The 21,611-nt window shown below is 40.9% G+C and overlaps 2 protein-coding genes across 3 annotated transcripts in view; both read right to left on the reverse strand.

Annotated features, from left to right (window-relative positions):
* The window catches only part of cep120 (centrosomal protein 120), a 43,035-nt gene extending 38,989 nt beyond the window's left edge, over positions 1–4,046 (reverse strand). The window contains exons 1-2 of the mRNA XM_079896369.1: positions 3,861–4,046; positions 2,123–2,279 (exon numbers count right to left, since the gene is read on the reverse strand). Of these exons, the coding sequence (XP_079752495.1) occupies positions 2,123–2,279; positions 3,861–3,909 (206 nt within the window). The 5' untranslated portion in view covers positions 3,910–4,046. The remainder of the gene's footprint in view (positions 1–2,122; positions 2,280–3,860) is intronic.
* Positions 4,047–5,162: 1,116 nt separating this feature from the next.
* On the reverse strand, positions 5,163–19,970 carry znf608 (zinc finger protein 608). Of its 2 annotated transcripts, XM_079896518.1 has the most exons (9): positions 19,233–19,970; positions 18,335–18,470; positions 17,609–17,696; positions 14,421–16,680; positions 13,697–14,090; positions 12,472–12,611; positions 10,989–11,136; positions 7,811–7,873; positions 5,163–5,842 (listed from the first exon to the last, which is right to left on the reverse strand). In XM_079896518.1, exons 1-9 carry the CDS (start codon positions 19,827–19,829, stop codon positions 5,823–5,825), a joined length of 3,846 nt encoding a protein of 1,281 aa, XP_079752644.1. In that variant the 5' UTR covers positions 19,830–19,970; the 3' UTR covers positions 5,163–5,822. The 2 variants fall into 2 exon arrangements, with proteins under 2 accessions (XP_079752644.1, XP_079752645.1); XM_079896519.1 differs by lacking the exon at positions 5,163–5,842 and having other exon boundaries at positions 10,981–11,136; positions 19,233–19,957.
* Positions 19,971–21,611: the final 1,641 nt, after the last annotated feature.

The following is a 21,611-nucleotide window of genomic DNA, read 5'->3' on the forward strand; positions in this document are numbered from 1 at the left end:
ATACACACACCTGCGCTGGTGCAGATACACACACCTGCGCTGGTGCAGATACACACACCTGCGCTGGTGCAGAAACACACACCTGCGCTGGTGCAGATACACACACCTGCGCTGGTGCAGATACACACACCTGCGCTGGTGCAGAAACACACACACCTGCGCTGGTGCAGAAACACACACACCTGCGCTGGTGCAGAAACACACACACCTGCGCTGGTGCAGAAACACACACACCTGCGCTGGTGCAGAAACACACACACCTGCGCTGGTGCAGAAACACACACACCTGCGCTGGTGCAGAAACACACACACCTGCGCTGGTGCAGAAACACACACACCTGCGCTGGTGCAGATACACACACCTGCGCTGGTGCAGATACACACACCTGCGCTGGTGCAGATACACACACCTGCGCTGGTGCAGAAACACACACCTGCGCTGGTGCAGATACACACACCTGCGCTGGTGCAGATACACACACCTGCGCTGGTGCAGATACACACACCTGCGCTAGATACACACACCTGCGCTGGTGCAGATACACACACCTGTGCTGGTGCAGAAACACACACCTGCGCTGGTGCAGATACACACACCTGCGCTAGATACACACACCTGCGCTGGTGCAGATACACACACCTGCGCTGGTGCAGATACACACACCTGCGCTGGTGCAGAAACACACACCTGCGCTGGTGCAGATACACACACCTGCGCTGGTGCAGATACACACACCTGCGCTGGTGCAGATACACACACCTGCGCTAGATACACACACCTGCGCTGGTGCAGATACACACACCTGTGCTGGTGCAGAAACACACACCTGCGCTGGTGCAGGTACACACACCTGTGCTGATGCAGATACACACACCTGCGCTGGTGCAGATACACACACCTGTGCTGGTGCAGGTACACACACCTGCGCTGGTGCAGATACACACACCTGCGCTGGTGCAGATACACACACCTGCGCTGGTGCAGATACACACACCTGCGCTGGTGCAGATACACACACCTGCGCTGGTGCAGATACACACACCTGCGCTAGATACACACACCTGCGCTGGTGCAGATACACACACCTGCGCTGGTGCAGATACACACACCTGCGCTGGTGCAGAAACACACACCTGCGCTGGTGCAGATACACACACCTGCGCTGGTGCAGATACACACACCTGCGCTGGTGCAGATACACACACCTGCGCTGGTGCAGGTACACACACCTGCGCTGGTGCAGGTACACACACCTGCGCTGGTGCAGGTACACACACCTGCGCTGGTGCAGGTACACACACCTGCGCTGGTGCAGATACACACACCTGGCAGATACACACACCTGCGCTGGTGCAGATACACACACCTGCGCTGGTGCAGATACACACACCTGCGCTAGATACACACACCTGCGCTGGTGCAGATACACACACCTGTGCTGGTGCAGATACACACACCTGTGCTGGTGCAGAAACACACACCTGTGCTGGTGCAGGTACACACACCTGCGCTGGTGCAGATACACACACCTGTGCTGGTGCAGATACACACACCTGTGCTGGTGCAGATACACACACCTGTGCTGGTGCAGATACACACACCTGTGCTGGTGCAGATACACACACCTGTGCTGGTGCAGAAACACACACCTGTGCTGGTGCAGGTACACACACCTGTGCTGGTGCAGAAACACACACCTGTGCTGGTGCAGATACACACACCTGTGCTGGTGCAGATACACACACCTGTGCTGGTGCAGGTACACACACCTGCGCTGGTGCAGATACACACACCTGTGCTGGTGCAGATACACACACCTGTGCTGGTGCAGATACACACACCTGTGCTGGTGCAGATACACACACCTGCGCTGGTGCAGATACACACACCTGCGCTGGTGCAGATACACACACCTGTGCTGGTGCAGATACACACACCTGTGCTGGTGCAGAAACACACCTGTGCTGGTGCAGGTACACACCTGTGCTGGTGCAGATACACACACCTGTGCTGGTGCAGAAACACACACCTGTGCTGGTGCAGAAACACACACCTGTGCTGGTGCAGAAACACACCTGTGCTGGTGCAGATACACACACCTGTGCTGGTGCAGATACACACCTGTGCTGGTGTAGCGTCCGCCGGTCGAGCTCCCAGGCCAGCTCAGTGCAGAACTGAGGATGTTCTCGATGCTCCACCGCGTCCGTGGCCAAAGTCTCTCCGTCGAAACGAGCCTCAACGACCAGAGCGAGCCGAGGACTTCTGGGAAACTGGCGGCCTGGAGAGACGAAACACAGTTCAGGTCCGTCAGCGTTACTCTAGACCGCTTCAAAGCAGCAAATACAGCACACATTCAGCTGGAAAACCGCTCAGATCAAGTTCTGCTAGTGTCAGTGCAGTGATATTGATATGCTGTGGTTTATTCATTAGAGGTCGATCGGTTTCGCCGATATATCGGTCCCGATAGTCGAATGGTGGAACTATCGTTATCGGCGGAAATCCACACCGGTAGTTTTTCTGGCTTGCGTCCGTTGCTGGAGCGGCTGAGAGGAGTGTGCTGTCATTCCACAGAGCGAGAGCGCCCTCTAGAGGACAAACACAAGCTGGCACGTCTATGCTCTGGCCTTTGCAGATATGTCCATCTTTAAGCGTAGCAGACTTTACAAGATTACAGTTTTAGCATTAACTAAGGTTAATAAATGTTGTAGTACTGGTCATTGTTAGTTTGTTAATTTCAACATTTACTAATACATTTTGAATTGAGTTTTAATTTTTATTTTATCTGTTAACCTTAATTAACGTACTCTGAACTAACATGAATGATCAAGGTGCAATTGTCTTGCTCAAAAAATATTAATACATGCTGTAAAAATAAAATATATTTTGCATAATGCATATAGTTCATGAACTTGCAAAGTGTTACCTATGAAGTTTATGCATGTCTCTAGGTTATAGCTAAAGAAACCTGTACAATTGTAATGTTTAAATTATTTTCTGTAAAAACTTCTCATTTTAATATATTCATATTTATATATTTATTTCATTTAGCACATTTCAGTTCAGCACTGTTTTACTTGGACTGTTTATTTTATTTTATATCCAGTATCCATTTTAAAAACACCGGTTGATCCACTGGTTATCGGCACGTACGGTCAAACCTAAATCTCTATCGGTCGACCTCTAATATACGTGGTACTTCAACACACTATAGAGAATACTATGGTATTACCATGTTAATTACACCGATTGTACTTTTATTAATGACATATTTAACAGCAAAATACACATTTAATTACTGAGTGTAGTCATATTCCTAAATAAAAAAGTTGAAATTCTGACTTTAAATGTCATAATTATGACATAGAAATTCAAAATTATGACATCTTAAATCAACATGATGACAATATGAAGTCATAATTATGATAGTAAACAGTCAAAATTGAAATTCTGACTTAAATGTCATCATTGACATAAAAAATCGTGAAAATGACAGTCAAAATTATGACACACGCCGAAATTATGACATACAAGTCGAAATTATGACTTAAAAAGTTATATTCCTAAATAAAAAGTTGAAATTCTGACTTTAATGTCACTGTCAAAAGTCATTTACATGGTACTTCAACGTAGTATATTGAATACTATGGTATTACTATATTAATTGCACTGCACCGGTTGTACTTTTATTAATTACATATTTATCAGCAAAATACACATTTAAATAATTTTAGAACTAAATGTGCGTGTAATGCCTCGAGAGAACACGTGACTGATATGATTAAACCCCATTAATCGTTAATATGACACCGAATTAACTTTGTTTTATTATCGCAGGAGTCTTGAGTGATAAACCTGTTACCTTCGAGGATGGAGACGACAATCAGCAGCTGCTCTGATTTGGACGCCATGTCATCTCGCGGTGTTAATTAAAGACGCTCATAATGAGGTAAAAACAGGTGATTTCATCTGTTGTTTACTTTCAGCGCGTCTGTTGTGTTCAAATCACGAAGGTAGGGTAACTGTCAGTCTGCGTCACTTCCGCCGGAAACAGCAGCGTGTTTGTGTGACTCGCGCTCCCCCTGTAGGACGGATGAACACATCACACATTCACTAATGACTAATCTTTTGTCTTTTTATTGAAAATAAATTGATGAGCGGAGGCCCATTTCCGCCACATAAGATAAAAGGCTTGTGTAGATCATAATTATGACATCAAAAGTCGAATTTATTACGAGTTTGTGAGATGAAATTGAAAACTCGAAATAATAAATCGGAATTATGACACTATAAATTGATGAGATTAAATTAAAAACTCGAAATTATGGCAAGTCAAAATTATGACATACTAATTATGAAATTATGATATAAAAAGTGTATTAAAAAGTTACAGTTCTGACTTTAATGTAATTGGATTTTTACAACGAAATTTGAATTTATTACGTGTATGAGATGAAGTTGATACAACTAACTAAATTATGACTTAAAAGGTCAAAATCACGACATAAAAAGTATATTAAAAAGTTAAGATTGCGACCTAAATGTCATAATTATGACATAAAAATGATAAAAAATAATAATAAGTCGGAATTATGACTTAAAAGGTCATATTCTTAAAATAATTTTAAGAGTTGAAATAATAATAAAAGTTGAAATTCTGACTTTCAAGATTATGACATAAAAACAAAATTATGAGTTCAAATGATGACAAAAAGTAAAAATTATGAAATATGAAGTAATAATAATGCAAAAATAACAAAACTTTAATGTCATAATTATGACAAATTTAAAAATATGACACATTAAGTCAAAATAATGACAAAAATATGAAATATGAAGTCATAATTATGATATTAAATAAATATTAAAAATTAAATAGATATTAAAAAGTCAAGATTCTGAAATAATATGTTGATATTCTGACTAAATGTCATAAAAAGTCAAACATATTTTCCTCACAAGTGTGAATTGCTCATAATTACGACTTAGTATGTCATAATTTCAACTTTTCCATTTCATAATTATCATGACTTCATATGTCATAAGAATGACTTTTTATCTCATAATTGTGAGGCGGTTTACTTTTCCATTCTTCACACACACACACACACACACACACACACACGGTATAAACTCCACTTACTTCCACTTTGGAATAATTTTCCACAGAACTAAAGGATAAAAACAACCTTGACTGTTTATTCGGATCGCCAAACATGTTAAGGCAGAGACAGTATAAAAAGCAACTGCAGTTTTGATGATCCAGCAGACATGAAGAAAAGCTGAGGAGCCACTGACGATCTGTCCAGAAAACCTCTCGTAAACATGATGAGTTATGCACCATCATCATCATCATCATCACCATCATCATCATCATCACTACTGAAGGAACAACGCGGCCAGACATTGCACTCATCAATACAAAGGTACATAAGCTAGTTATAGTCGCTTCGGTAAACTCTGTACAACTATGTACATCACGATAATACTGTATGGCACTGAGATGAGCATCGATGAACATCCACTTTATACGATACAATAGATTAATGGCTGTTAATAACAGTATATTCATGTTAATAAGTCAATGCAGAGCGAGCCACCGTACTTACAGTCACTTATAATCTATTGCAAACCGTCCTTTAGAGGTGAAGAGAGAGCAAATACATTCAACATTATGGTTACACAACGATATAAGTGCATACAAACAGCTAGATGGAGCATTTACAGGCTTTCTCCACTGCAAACTCCTCCATTCCTACATTCATCAGATCTTCCGCTTTCCCAGAGGAAAAGTCCCAGAGTCCTCGTGTGCGTCGGGAACGTCTCACATCTTTCCCTCGTTTTCTGTGGAGATTAAACTGACGGTCAGGGACACTCACAGGCATTAGTTCTGCTGTTCATGGAACGGTTTTGTAAACGTTACTTGTTTCAGAGAACGTTCAAAAGTAACGTTTCCATATCAAATGCAATGCTCCCTAAACACTCGAAGAATTTTTTTTTTTAAAACACTTAAAAAACTGGAAATTAAAAAAACTGGAAATTATGACAAAAATTCAAAATTCTGAAATAATCTAAATTATTATATAAAAAATATATTAAAGTTAAAATTCTGATATAAAAATGACATAAAAAAGACAAAAATATGACATACACGTCGAAATTATGACTTTAATGTAATAATTTTTACATGAAAATTCGAATTTATTGCGTTTATGAGATGAAGTTAAATGAAGACTAAATTATGACTTAAAAAGTCAAATTTATGACATAAAAAGTATATTAAAAAGTTAAAATTCTGATATAAAAAGCATAAAAATGACAAAAAAGACAAAAATATGACATACACATCGAAATTATGACATACAAGTCGAAATTATGACTTTAATGTAATAATTTTTACATAAAAATTCAAATTTATTATGTTTATGAGATTAAGTTAAATGAACACTAAATTTGACTTAAAAAGTCAAATTTATGACATAAAAATTATATTAACAAGTTAAAATTCTGATATAAAAATCATAAAAATGACATAAAAAAGACAAAAATATGACATACACATCGAAATTATGACTTTAATGTAATCAGTTTTACATAAAAATTCGAATTTATTACGTTTATGAGATGAAGTTAAATGAAGACTAAATTATGACTTAAAAAGTCGAATTTATGACATAAAAAGTATATTAAAAAGTTAAAATTATGACTTAAAATTATGACATAAAAATCATAAAAATTACAAAAAGACAAAAATATGACATACACATCGAAATTATGACATACAAGTCGAAATTATGACCTTAATGTAATAATTTTTACATAAAAATTCAAAGTTATTACATTTATGAGATGAAGATAAATGAAGACTAAATTATGACTTAAAAAGTCGAAATTATGACATAAAAAGTATATTAAAAAGTAGAAATTATGACTTAAATGTCATAATTATGACATAAAAAATCATAAAAATGACAGTCAGAAATATGCCACACACACAAAAGTCGCAATTATGACTTAAAAGGTCATATTCTTGAATAAAAAGTTGAAATTCTGACTTAAATGTCAGAATTATGACAGAAATTCAAGATAATGACATAAAAACTAAATGATGACATACTAAGTCGAAATGATAACAAAAAGTCAAAACTATGAAATATGAAGTCATATTTATGATATTAAAAAGTCAAAATTCTTAAATAAAAATGTGAAATTCTGACTTAAATATCATAATCGTTTTGAACGTTCAGAAATAACGTTTTCATAACTTTTCTTAGAACACATGTTTGTAAGCTGGGTAAACGTTAAACTCGGATTAAATGTTTAATTGCTTCGTTTTATGTCATTGCAGCAACAGTCGATTCCGACTCCATTCGTTTTCTCCATAGGGAAACTGATATTTATGGATAACTAATAAACTTTTAAAGTCCCCCTGTGGTGTAAATCCAGCTTCTAATGTTGTTTGTGTGTCTATGTGGTGTTTTTAATCTGCTTTAAGACAAACCATGTGTAAATTCATAAGTCGACACCAATGTAATAATTTTGACATAAAAATTTGAATTTATTACTTTATGAGATGAAGTTGAAAAACTAAATTATGACTTAAAAACTCAAAATTATGACATAAGTCAAAATTATTACATAAAAAGTATAAAAGGTTACAATTCTGACATACTAAGTCATAAATATGACATAAAAAATCATAAAAATGACAGTCAAAAATAAGACTCACAAGTCCTAAATCCCTATGGGGGGAATGCATGTAAAGCGCTTGTGTGCGGGCACTAATGTGTTGCGTTGCGTTAGTTTTCTCACCGCTGGAACAGGTTTGTGTTGTCGTCACTTGCTGGTTCGCAACCAGAGCCGCTGAGCTCAAACCTTTAGGACCAGAGATCGCAGAACATTACAATCAACTCGTACCCGGTCTCCGTTCACAGACACATATATGATATTATTAGCCACAATTATTATATATTCTCACGCAAACAGCAGAGTTGTTTCTATAGATGCTGGACTGAGTTCTGAATGTTAAGGCCCCGATTTATTTAAAGCAAAACTGAAGAACGAATTTGTGTGACATCATTTCGAACAAAACCAGGGTTCGTTTTCGGAGTTTAAAAACAGCTTTCCAAAGTGAAATTTCTGAAAAAAGTTCCGGCTCCGGCTGGGAAACACCTCTGATCTGCCATTGGTCGGTGGCGATTACATAATAGGTGGGTGTGGCTCTAAGGCTCCGCCCTCTTTGGGTGTAAATCTTCTCCGGTTCATTTGTGACCCTGGACCACAAAACCAGTCACATGGGTTAGTTTTTTAATCTGAAAGCTGAATAAATAATCTTTCCATTGATGTATGGTCTGTTAGGATTGGACAATATTTGGTCGAGATACAACTATTGTAAATCTGGAATCTGAGGGTGCAAAAAAATCGACACATTGAGAAAATCTCCTTTAAAGTTGTTCATTTATGTTGGCGATTGTGCTGCATTCACTCACAAAAATACATTTTTGATATATTTAAGGTAGGAAATTTACTAAATATCTTCCTGGAACATGATCTTTACTTAATATCCTAATGATTTTTGGCATAAAAGAAAAATCGAAAATTTTGACCCATACAATGTATTGTTGGCCCGTGCAACTCGTGACTGGTGACGTGATCCAGGGTCACATTTCTTCTTTTAAGTCGGTCGAGGTCAGACGTGAGTAAAAATATGAACACAAGAAAAAATGTTAGACGAACTTCCAACTAAAACATTCAGCAAAAATCAGGATGGGTTGGGGTTGTTCAGGATGGGTTAGGGTTGTTCAGGATGGGTTGGGGTTGTTCAGGATGGGTTAGGGTTGTTCAGGATGGGTTGGGGTTGTTCAGGATGGGTTAGGGTTGTTCAGGATGGGTTAGGGTTGTTCAGGATGGTTGTTCAGGATGGGTTAGGGTTGTTCAGGATGGGTTAGGGTTGTTCAGGATGGGTTAGGGTTGTTCAGGATGGTTGTTCAGGATGGGTTAGGGTTGTTTAGGATGGTTGTTCAGGATGGGTTGGGGTTGTTCAGGATGGGTTAGGGTTGTTCAGGATGGGTTAGGGTTGTTCAGGATGGTTGTTCAGGATGGGTTAGGGTTGTTTAGGATGGTTGTTCAGGATGGGTTAGGGTTGTTCAGGATGGGTTAGGGTGGTTCAGGATGGGTTAGGGTGGTTCAGGATGGGTTAGGGTTGTTCAGGATGGGTTAGGGTGGTTCAGGATGGGTTAGGGTTGTTCAGGATGGGTTGGGGTTGTTCAGGATGGGTTAGGGTTGTTCAGGATGGTTGTTCAGGATGGGTTAGGGTTGTTTAGGATGGTTGTTCAGGATGGGTTGGGGTTGTTCAGGATGGGTTAGGGTTGTTCAGGATGGTTGTTCAGGATGGGTTAGGGTTGTTTAGGATGGTTGTTCAGGATGGGTTAGGGTTGTTCAGGATGGGTTAGGGTTGTTCAGGATGGGTTAGGGTGGTTCAGGATGGGTTAGGGTTGTTCAGGATGGGTTAGGGTGGTTCAGGATGGGTTAGGGTTGTTCAGGATGGGTTGGGGTTGTTCAGGATGGGTTAGGGTTGTTCAGGATGGTTGTTCAGGATGGGTTAGGGTTGTTTAGGATGGTTGTTCAGGATGGGTTGGGGTTGTTCAGGATGGGTTAGGGTTGTTCAGGATGGTTGTTCAGGATGGGTTAGGGTTGTTTAGGATGGTTGTTCAGGATGGGTTAGGGTTGTTCAGGATGGGTTAGGGTGGTTCAGGATGGGTTAGGGTTGTTCAGGATGGGTTGGGGTTGTTCAGGATGGGTTAGGGTTGTTCAGGATGGTTGTTCAGGATGGGTTAGGGTTGTTTAGGATGGTTGTTCAGGATGGGTTAGGGTTGTTTAGGATGGTTGTTCAGGATGGGTTAGGGTTGTTCAGGATGGGTTAGGGTGGTTCAGGATGGGTTAGGGTTGTTCAGGATGGGTTAGGGTTATTCAGGATGGTTGGTCAGGATGGGTTAGGGTTGTTCAGGATGTTCGCTAAAAGATTATCACCACAAAGGTATTTCAAACTTCTTCTTAACCCTAAGCGAGTGAAAAGAACTCATTCACCATGAGTATACCGGGGCCTTAACAGTATGTGTTAAAAGTGCAAGAACTCAAGATCAAGCAACATTTGATTCCTCGTGATATGAGCCCTTTGAGAAAGGCTGTAGTAGGTTCAGTAGTAATCGTTTAGTTTCATTTGTTTATTTATTTATATAGCATCTTACAGGCTACCACCGTAGATCCAACGTGCTGTGCATTGCAATAAAAAGCAACCATGTACTAATGTACTAAAATGCCAAAGAGTACAGATAAGATTTTAAGCGGTCCTTATCGAGGAAGATCTAACATCCAATGGCAGATTATTCCACAATCTAGACCAGCGACAGAGAAAACACGATCACCCTTCAGAGACTCGCACGAGGAAATAGAAGAAACTTGTTTGATGATCTTAATCTTACGCCTGAACTGTAGGGCTTACACTGCAAAAATGCTTTTCTTACTTAGTATTTTTGTATGGTTTACAGTCCAAATATCTAAAAAATTCTTAAATCAAGATGCATTTCCTAAAGTAGTAAAATTACATAATATATTATGTCTTGTTTTCTGGGGATATAAATCAAAATTAAGTGATTTGTTGGTTAAAAAAAAGCTAAATTAAAAAAGCTAGATTATTTTTCTCACCCCATTGGCAGATCATTTTGCTTGTTTTAAGCAAAAACTCACTTAATTTTGATTTATGTTCCCAGAAAACAAGACTTAATATCTTATATCATTTTACTACTTTAGTAAAGACATCTTTATTTAAGAATCTTTAGATAATTGGACTGGAAACAAGGCAAAAATACCAAGTAAGAAAAGCATTTTTTGCAGTGTAATAAGCTCAGCTAAGTATTCTGGTGCAGTATTAATAGTGTTATTAATAACTATTAATTAATAAGTATTGTTCCGTTGTTTTTGACCTTTTCACCTTGAAAGGGGTCGTACTGGCCGGACACCAGCGTGTAGCTCATGCCCAGATGAGTGAGGTGATGTGTCTGAAGGTGGCGTCCATACGGGACCGTCTCTCTCTCCCGCTCAGAGTCTCGTTCCTGCTCCGGGGATCCTCGTTCTCCAGGCTGGAGAGGGAAACACACGGAGTAAACACTGAGATACTGTCAAGACAGTGACATTCTTCATTTGTTTTATGTGGTTTGAAGGCATACGCTCTTAAAAATAAAGGAACCAAAAATGGATCTTCTATCCCAGACAGCAACATAGTGTCGGCCCAGATCCGGCCCACATCCGGTACGCATTGATTCCCCATGTACCAAATGTGGGCCGGATCTGGGCCGACACTATGTTGCAGGCTGGGATAGAAGATCCATTTTTGGTTCCCCAAAGAACCTTACAGTAGGCGCGTTTCCATTACAGATTTGCGCAAAACTTTTGCAATTTTTTTCTAAATGTCGACAATGACGTTTCCATTAACGATGTTATGCGACTAAAACTTCATTTTAATTTTAAAAGTATCATTCCAAAAACCATGTCAATGGACGTTGGTAGGTTTATGTACAATATCCCAGCCACTGCACTGGCCATTATTATTAATGGAAGGAGATATATGTATGTTTCCAAGCATTAATGGTGAGGGACGACCCTTATACTTGTGAGCGGCACATTTCTCATTTCCCAAGTTTCTGGGTGTTTCTCCCTCATTTCTGCTTCCAGGTCTTGATTGTGGCATTTATTTGAGGTTTAGAATCCATTATTCCTGTAATTCTTTTGTCTTTTATGAATTTAATAAAGAACTCTGTCTCGTATTCTGTCCAAACACACCGCGTCGTCTACGTCAGGTGACCTGTGAATGCGCAAAAACTGTTTCCATTGCAGTTTTGCAAAATATTTCTTTTTCGAATTGCCTGAAAAACCCCGTCATGCGAGCAGAAAAACTTTTTTGCGGTAAATGGGAGTTTTTGCGAAATTTACGTGTTTCCATTGGCCGTATTTTCAATTCGCAATTTCAATTTGCGCAATTTGAAGGGTAATGGAAACGTGGCTACTGATAGCCCAAATTTTGTCAAACAAATGCCTTGTTTTAGCCTAGACATCATGGCTGTGTTTAGACGGCTATTAGACGTATTTTAAACACAAAATTGCTTGCTGGGAAACGATCAAAACTGAAAAGCTGAAATTGTTTACAGTGCCTTTAATCAATTAATGACACTTTTGTGTCCCAAAGTGTGCCAACAAATCCCAATTCCCAACAATTAGCCAGCATTTATTTGATGTCCTCTACTGTTCTGGATGTTCATTAAGGAACTATATTTAGTAACTATAACAACTTCAGCTTCACACAGTTTGTTTAGATCACATGTAGATCCACATTTGACTCTGTGGTGGCCAATAAGCCTTGCCTTACTTATAAATGATCCAACCGTCTTTTACTTGCTGTTTTGTAGTGGGATACATACAACAGGAGATTTGCCATGATAAGGCAGGAGAGGATGCGACAGGAGCTCTAATGCTGTCGAATCTGTCACTGGTTTGCTGCTTTGAGCTGCTTCTGAATCCTCTCTCCCAGCCGTCTTCCCATACAGAGGGTAATGGAAACCTGGAGAGGAAAACACACAGCTTACTCTCAATAAGAACAATCCAAAGCCTCTAAGGAGCTGAGTGAGGGAATACTTATATGACACTCCAATCCTTTATTTGTAAAGCTTTGTACGGTAACCCCCATTCTTCCATGCGAACACATGCTTTGACCCCACAGAATTATTGACACTATAACACTGTAAAAACAAATTACCGTAAAATTTCCAGTAAAAAAACGGCAGCTGTGGTGGCCAGAAATCTACCATAAAAAATACGGTAGCAACATTTTAGGTTTTACAGACTTAAATTTACAGTAAAAAGCCGTATTTCATTATCTGATATAATGTTAATTTACTGACTTATTGAAGTACTAATATCTGTTTTGTACCATTGTAATACACTGACAACCACCAATCACAGCGCTGATGAGAGTCACATGATCAGTCACAAGCAGCTTTTCCTCAAGATAGTTAATAGTATTATATAGAAGCTGCACAGTGTCATTCACACACACACTAAACACCATCATGGTAACACACATGACATTTAAAAAAATGCAGTAAACATTCATTTAACACCATTAAATGCAACATAAACCCCTAATGTACATAACTGATTAGAAAAAACTAAGAAGAAACAGTTATTTCAACAGAAATACATCAAATGTGAAGTGTCATGCAGGGAATTTCGTCAACCAGTTGATCTCTGAGCTGAGTGAGTGAGTGAGTGGAGGCGGGGCTCATTTGCATATTCATAGAACCGTGCATAATAAATGAGGCAAGGGTGTCGAGTTACATTCAAGCTATTTTAAGGCAAGATTTTTTTAAGAATTTTTTTTTAAAATATGTGTCAGTTTACGATTTTTCTTTTTCATTTCCAAAACCTGTACATTTAACTGTATTTTACTGTAAAATGACATTAAATGTATGGTTAGATCTATCACAGTTATTCACCGTATACAGTACGGAAACTTTCTGTTAACCAATTAACAGTTTTTCACTGTGGCATTTTTACGGTATTTTACCGTTAAAATCACGATTTTTTTTTACAGCGTACCCTTCCCCCCATGGTCACCATTGTGATGTCATATTTACAGATGATTACCTGGGTAATTGTGCACCAGCGCTGGAGACATCACCCTGTACGCATTGCTGCTCGCCTCGCACAGGTGCAAATAGGGGTAGGAGTGTTGAAACTGGAGGAAGGATTGCTGGGGTGACGAGGCGGGCCCTCTCGCGGTCTGCGAGTCTTCAGACATCTCGTCCACAATCTCGTCCCCATCCGCTCGGGTACTTTCCTCGGAGACCTCGGCAGCCGTCTCACACTTGACGTTCTGGAGTTCGGTCTCCAGCCTGGACTCGGACTCTACAGGCACGTGCCAGTCTTTCCCCTTGTCTGGACTGAGAATCATTTCCTCAGAGATCTTGTTGACCTCTTGAGTTTGCTGCTTCACATATTTGGACTGATAAGAGTGGCTCCAGGACTGAGACTCTGAAGCCTAAACCCAGAGGAACATCCACCGTCAAACAGTTTCTGCTCTGACAACCAATGAAATTACACACCTTACAGGGAAGCCCTTTGTTATGAAACAGTAGCCCTGTGTTTAATGCGTTCACTGAAAATTTCAAAAGGATCAATATGATCTCAATCATCAAAAAATCCGGGCAATTCGATAATTTGATGATTAAGGATCATACAGAATTTCCACTCATAACAACATGCGTTGAACGACTGTTATCCCAGCATAACCAAGGACTTTTCTAGAAGTCTGTTAATGTCTTTAAAAGAACATTTCCTCAGTAAATGATAAGTAACATCAGTAACTTACATTTAGAAATGTTACATTTGTGTCCACATTTGATTTTGAGTTTGAGCTCTCCAAACTGAGGTCTTCAGATTCCTTGAGGACCCCTTGTTCTTTAGTCACGGCATGGATGTGAGACGGCTTTCCCTGCTGCTGCTGAAATGACAGCTGCTTGTCCAACTCCACATAGATGAAGCCAGGTTTCGCACAGCTAATTTTAACAGAGTTTGCGCCCTTATGAATCGACTGAGGAGAGCTCATAAATTGTTTTTGCTCATCCTTCGTTCGTTCCTTTTGCTCGGATCCTCGCCTAACTTGACCTCTACTCTGCTTGCTATACTGTATTTCCTCACAGCACGCCTCGTTGAGCGGCCTGTGGGAGCTGGGCATCATCAGAACCTTCTGGTCCACGGGAACACCCCGGCTGTACTGTCCGTAATACAAGGACTGAGCCAGCGCTGTGTGCGTTTCGTACTGAATCTGCGATTGGGAACTCGAGTGGCTAGACGATTCTGAGCTTTTCCCATCCTCACTTGAATCTCTCAAGTCATCCTTCGGTCGACCGTAAGGTGAGGCCACCTTGTGGAACGATGTGGAATTGGCTTGCCCAGAGTGCATGTAACCTGGGATACAATGGGATTCATAGCCATGGCCATGAGATGTGGACTGGACCTCTTTTCCTGGGGTCACCGTGCCAGCGTTGGGAATTTTGGGAATGATGTTGGCGTTCGAATCTTGCGTGGAGTTCCTTCTAGATCTCGAGTTGGATCCGCCGTCCTCGGCTGCGTCGGATATGTCGGAGTATGCAGGACTGTTTGTTTTAGCAGTCACTCCAACTCCATCACCGTTTGTAAGAGGGCCACAGTCCATTCTCGCAGAGCTCCCGATGGAAGGACTCGGTGCGTTGTCTGAGAAGGTGTACACCTTGTCGGCCTCGGCTCTGATACTCGCCATGCGGCTTTCCTGCGTTTCACCTGGACCGTTCACCACATCTTGCTTGCTCAAGTGCTCTTTCAAGAGGCTTACAGGAAAGTCTTTCCCGATGCTCTTGGCATCGTCCGTTTTGGTGTAAATCGGGTCGCTTTTGGGACTCTTGCAATTCCTGTCCTTTAATCGATGCTTTTCCTTTCTCTTACTCTCTTTGCTCAGGACTGCAGTGGTGTTGGCCATGTTAACTTGTGCAATAATGTCCAGCTTTGGCTTAATGGGTTTCAAGGAGAGGTTCTTGGCTTTTGTGAGGGTAACGGTTGGAGAGGCCTGATGAGAAGAAACGTCTGGGATTTTAGTAGAAAATGCAGTGGGGGGAATAGCGGTCAGCTTCGGAGGAGCAGGAGCAGCGTTGATTAGTCTATTGATTCTAGACTTAGCCGAGCATCTCTCAGCGAACCCACTTTCTTTCTTTACTTTGCTACAGATGTCCCTCTTTTCAATAGCACCCTCCGCTTCGAGCTTAGGCATCTCGACAGATGTGCTACGATCCGTCATGAGGCAGTTCTCAAGGACGACAGACATGTTGGAAATGAGTGGGAGGTTGCTCAGATCATCTATGGATCCATCCTTACTTGTCAAGTTCTGGCGTATTTTTGCATTGGCCATGGGGCTGCCTTCATTGTTGAGCAATGCTTTCCTGCTCTTTGGAGAACCGACTGCATTGAGTTTGTAAATGCTTCTGGGCTTCTTGGAGACGATGTTCTCAGAAGAATCAAAAGGTACAGAGCTGAGTGCTTCATCAAAATCTGAAAGTCTGTCTTCGCTTTCCACCTCAAACTCCTGCTTGCTGTCATTGTTCAGGTGAGCGTGTGACTGGTGGTAACGGAGCCCGTTGATGTGTTTGTACTTCTTGTTGCAGTTCGGATGTGGACAGTCTATTAGCATTGGGGAGGCGCAAACCTGATCAAGAAACACAGGGTCGGATTTACCCTGAGGGGTGGAAGGAGCACTCCTGGATTTGGCTCGTATCCTTTTCCCATTCCCATTCCGAATGTCCTCCGAGACCAAGCTCAAATCTAGATCCGCTGGGGCTTTGCTTTTTCTTTTTCCGCATATAAGTGGATTGGATTTGATGTCCTCCACGTAGTATCCAGGTGTTCTACAGCCACTGAGGTTCAGACTCCCTCGTCTTCCTTTGCTGCCGATTCCCACACCGCGCCTCTTGTGAGTTAGTCCTCGTATCTTGGAAAGACTTGGGTCAGCAGTTGGTTGATCTGGAATGCCAAGACGCATCCGTTTACCACGTCCACGTCCACAAGGCATTTCAGAGTCACTCATTGGTGACTCACAAAACCTAGTTCAAAACAACAAGGAGTCATGAGTGTATGTAAATAAACACATTTCAAATGAATGATCTAAACAGGTTTAAACTTAGGCCTAAAAGGGACAGATTTACTAACAGCTTGTGTCACGCAAAAAACCGGCCTCATGGAGGATTTAAATAAATCATGCAACTTGATTTTACTTGAACTTTACTGGTATTTGCGCCATTATTTAAGTGCCCCAGTGGGGAAAATCCAGCTTTTAATGTTGTTTATATGTTTATGGGATGTTTTTAATATGCTTTAAGACAAACCATGTGTAAATTCATAAGTCTTGACTATTTCCTCCTTAAAACTGCAGTGAACCAAAGACAGTCTCAAAAACACGCTTTGAAATCGCTGGTGTTTCTGACGTCACAAACTGCCTTGTAACCAATCAGATCAACGTGTGATCGTCAACCAGTGGATCTCTGAGCTGAGTGAGTGAGTGGAAGCGGGGCTCATTTGCATATTCATAGAACCGTGCATACTAAATGAGGCAAGGGTGTTGAGTTACATTCAAGCTATTTTAAGGCAAGATTTTTTTTAAGGAATTTTTTTTTAAATATGTGTCAATTTTGTGATCAAAGATGAGTTTTAAAGGATACAATTAATGACTACGGGGGGCTTTAACACTCGAAAAAGCATGTCTTAACCCATTTTGCGTTCGCCATGCTGCGATAGTTACTTTGTGTTGCTCTCGGTAGATTGTGTTGGTCCTTATGTAAATGAGCTGCTGCATCTGTGTTCTTTAATTTGCACATTGTCCTACAGTACATTGGCCTTACAGAACTCTCTTATCGCTGCTTTTATGGGATTTCGGTCTCACACTAGTTTGCCCTGTTTGGTAAATCTGTCACCTTGGATCTTCAGTACACTGCAAGTCAAGCATTCAAGAAGAAAGAAAGGAAAGTGTATTACCGTGGTGGAGCCCAGTCATGCTTGGTACAGTCCAAGAGAGTTCCCACATAGGTCCTTTTTCTCCATGTGACATTCACAACTAGAACCCCTGGAATCAAAGAGAAACATTCACAGTAATGAGTACCTCTGAAATATTGGGGTTAAAAAAAAAAAACCACAAGATTATTTAAAAAAAAATTCACAATCACCAAATAAAAGCATTCAAATTTAGCCCAAAGTGCACTCTTGGAAATAAAGGTTCCAAAAGATGCCAAATAAGAACCATTTTTGGTTCCCCAAAGAACCTTTCAGTTTCTCTTAGCATAGAACATTTTTATAATCTAAAGAACATTTTGTGCAATGGGAAGATTCCATGGATGTTAAATGTTCTTCATGGAGCCAATAAAGAACCTTTATTTCTAAGAGTAGGTCTTTTATTGTATTTTCGAATGGATTCATTCAGCGTTTGATCTCGGTGATGGAAGTTAAGATGGTGGTCTGCAATTTTAATTTGCTTAATCAATATGCAACCAGTGTCTCCTCTTCCTTCAAATGATTCAGTCTCACAGCTGCTTTGAAAACGCAGTCCTGTGGAGCTAATGGCAAACTCGCCCTTACGTATCCAGTTAAACCAATTTGAATGCAGCCCTTCATAATGTGGTGAAGTGGAGAAAGAGAAGCGAGATGATGTATTTCTGTTTTAAATGTGGAATATAGCACAGAATAACATGAACAGAAAGCTCTCACCTTCCTCAGTCTCATGCCACACAATGCCCTCCAGATTGACACTCGTTCCGGGTTGACATGGCTCCATGTAGCTGGACTCGAGGGCTTTCTCGGCTTCGTGTGTGTTTGTTCCGACTGACCGTGTCTTAACACTCAACTGGAGAGAGAGAGAGAGAGAGAGAGAGAGAGGGAGAGAGAGAGAGAGAGAGTGCAAACACAGGGCCAGCTGAAGTAAAATGCAGTTTCTTGATGCTCAATTTGATCGGAACTCGCTCTGATAATGTTGATCAAGCATATGAATATCCACTTAATCACTTGATCCTCCTCATGCAAGGAAAACACACAAATGGCGATGACAGCATCATCATGTCAGAATGTCCCTGTGAATGCTGAGCGGTGTCACTGGAATCAATGCAAAATGAAAAAGACATCATGATAAGTGTACAGGGACAATAGAGCAGAAGGGGGCGGAGCCTCTCGCTGTGTTTTAAACTGTAAATAACACACGAAAAGCACCTCGGCTTCAAACGAGCCAGTATGTCTTTGTCCAGCACAAACAGGGGGAATTATGTTGCTTAGGTTTCCAATAGCAACAGACATGACGGTTTTCACAAGGGCTGCATGCATAACAAAGGAAATGGCTGACAAACAAAAGAAAACCTGATATTGCAAAGCAAACCAAGCAATGCGACGGAAGGTGTTTAGGATGTTCAGGAGTCTGTAAAGACATGCATGTCGCTCATAAAGAAGCACCTTTGGTGCATGAGAAGAAGGCTTGATTCTCACGCACACAGACAGTGAATCCGCCATCAGCTCACACAGTCTCGCGCTCGCTTCAGTATCACGGTTTGACTGTTATTATGCGCGTGTCAACTTGTGCACCGATATGAAGGTGTGTGAAGGACAGATGCTTGCTTACCGTGCTCGTGTCGTCAATGTGCTCAACAATAGCCGCGTCCATTCCGCCTCTGCAAACGAGACCCTCGGTTCCGTTCTCGGAAAGCGGGCCGAACTCATCCCCGTGCTTCTCTTTCCGCGTCCTCGCCTGCTCCTTCTCTCTCCTCACTCCTTTGCTTTGGGTTTTGCCTTTCTTTGCGTCTTTGCTGGCTCTTGCGCCCGCGTCGGGGCTGCTGTCCACTGGTGCTGAATTCATCTCCGCGACGCGTCCTTGAGCCTCGCGACGCTTCCCGACGCACACTTTAGGAATTCCGCTCACAATCTCTCTCTCACAATTCCTTCGTTTCAGCTTGAATTTCTTGGGCTCTTTGCAGAGGAACGGGAGCTCGGCGCGCGCAAGGCCCGCGCTCGCGCAATGATACTCGAGCTCTTGATCGCGACCTTCCGTCGTGCTATTAACGCTTAAAACGCGATTCATCTCCAATCTCTGTCGATCCTTCTCCAAATCCGCGTCCAGGTCGATGATCAGATTCCCAACCCCGATCTCCCAGTCATCCCCGCTGTCGTCCTGGTCTCCGTGTGTCCTGATCCTGTGATGAAGGGAGGAACTCACTGACATTCTCCTCCACACGGGATTTCTGACAGAAAACGGTGATGAATCCTAAATCAAGTGATGGGAGGGTATTAATCACACACTGGCGCTAATGGGAACTGAGTGACCGTGGAGCTGCTGAGATGCTCATGACTCTCCACATTAAAACTCATTAAAACAGATCTGCAGCATGAGTGATAAATGCTGTTAAACACTCTTGAGTGAGTGTGAATGGATCCAGTAATGTGTTTAACCTGTCACACTTATTCCTGTTACTGGAGTTTGATTTATTGATTAATTACAGTTAAGTTTAGAAAACGTTATTTTGTCAATGTTCTAGTTATTAAAATGTTTTCTTTTTTTTTCTTGTAATGTGAACGTTAGAGAAAACTTTTAGGGGATTTTTCTCTATTTTATCCTTTTGCAAGTGTTATGGGAACATTACTTTTGAATGTTCTCTAAGGCATCTGAATAAAGTGGTATTTAGTAACAAAAAGCATTAGAATAACATCAAAGTTATCAAACACTATCTACAAAATATATATTTAAGTTTATTATACACACTCTCTCTCTCTCACACACACACACACACACACACTATCTACAAAACATTTATTTAAGTTTATTATACACACACTCTCTCTCACTCTCACACACACACTCTACAAAATATATATTTAAGTTTATTATACACACACTCTCTCTCTCACTCACACACACTCTCTCTCTCACTCTCACACACACACACTCTACAAAACATATTTAAGTTTATTATACACACTCTCTCTCACTCACACACTCTCTCACTCTCTCTACAAAACATATTTAAGTTTATCATACACACTCTCTCTCACACACACACACTATCTACAAAACATATAAGTTTATTATACACACTCTCTCTCACACACACACACTCTCTCTCTCTCACTCACACATACTCTCTCACTCTCACACACACACACACACACACTATCTACAAAACATATATTTAAGTTTATTATAGACACTCTCACACACTCACTCACAGACACACACACTCTCTCTCTCTCTCTAAAACACACACACACTATATACAAAACATATATTTAAGTTTATTATACACACTCTCTCTCACTCACACACTCTCTCTCTCACTCACACATACTCTCTCACTCTCACACACACACACACACACACACACACACTATCTACAAAACATATATTTAAGTTTATTATAGACACTCTCACACACTCACTCACAGACACATACACACTCTCTCTCTCTCTCTCTCTCTCTCTCTCTAAAACACACACACACTATATACAAAACATATATTTAAGTTTATTATACACACTCTCTCTCTCACACACATACTCTCTCACTCTCACACACACACTATCTACAAAACATATTTAAGTTTATTATAGACACTCTCACACACTCACTCACAGACACACACACACACACACACACACTCTCTCTCTCTCTCTAAAACACACACACACTTTATACAAAACATATATTTAAGTGTATTATAGACACTCTCACACACTCTCTCACTCACATACTATCTACAAAACTTATGTTTATTATAGACTCTCTCACACACACACTCACAGACACGCGCACACTCTCTCTCTCTCTCACTCACACACACTCTCTCTCTCTCTCACACACACACTCTCTACAAAACATATTTAAGTTTATTATATACTCTCTCTCACACACACACACACACACACACACACACACACACACACACACACACACACACACACTCTCTACAAAACATATTTAAGTTTATTATATACTCTCTATCTCTCTCT

This window comes from Squalius cephalus, assembly GCF_949319135.1.
Source record: "Squalius cephalus genome assembly, chromosome: 16".
NCBI classification, from domain to species: Eukaryota; Metazoa; Chordata; class Actinopteri; order Cypriniformes; family Leuciscidae; genus Squalius; species Squalius cephalus.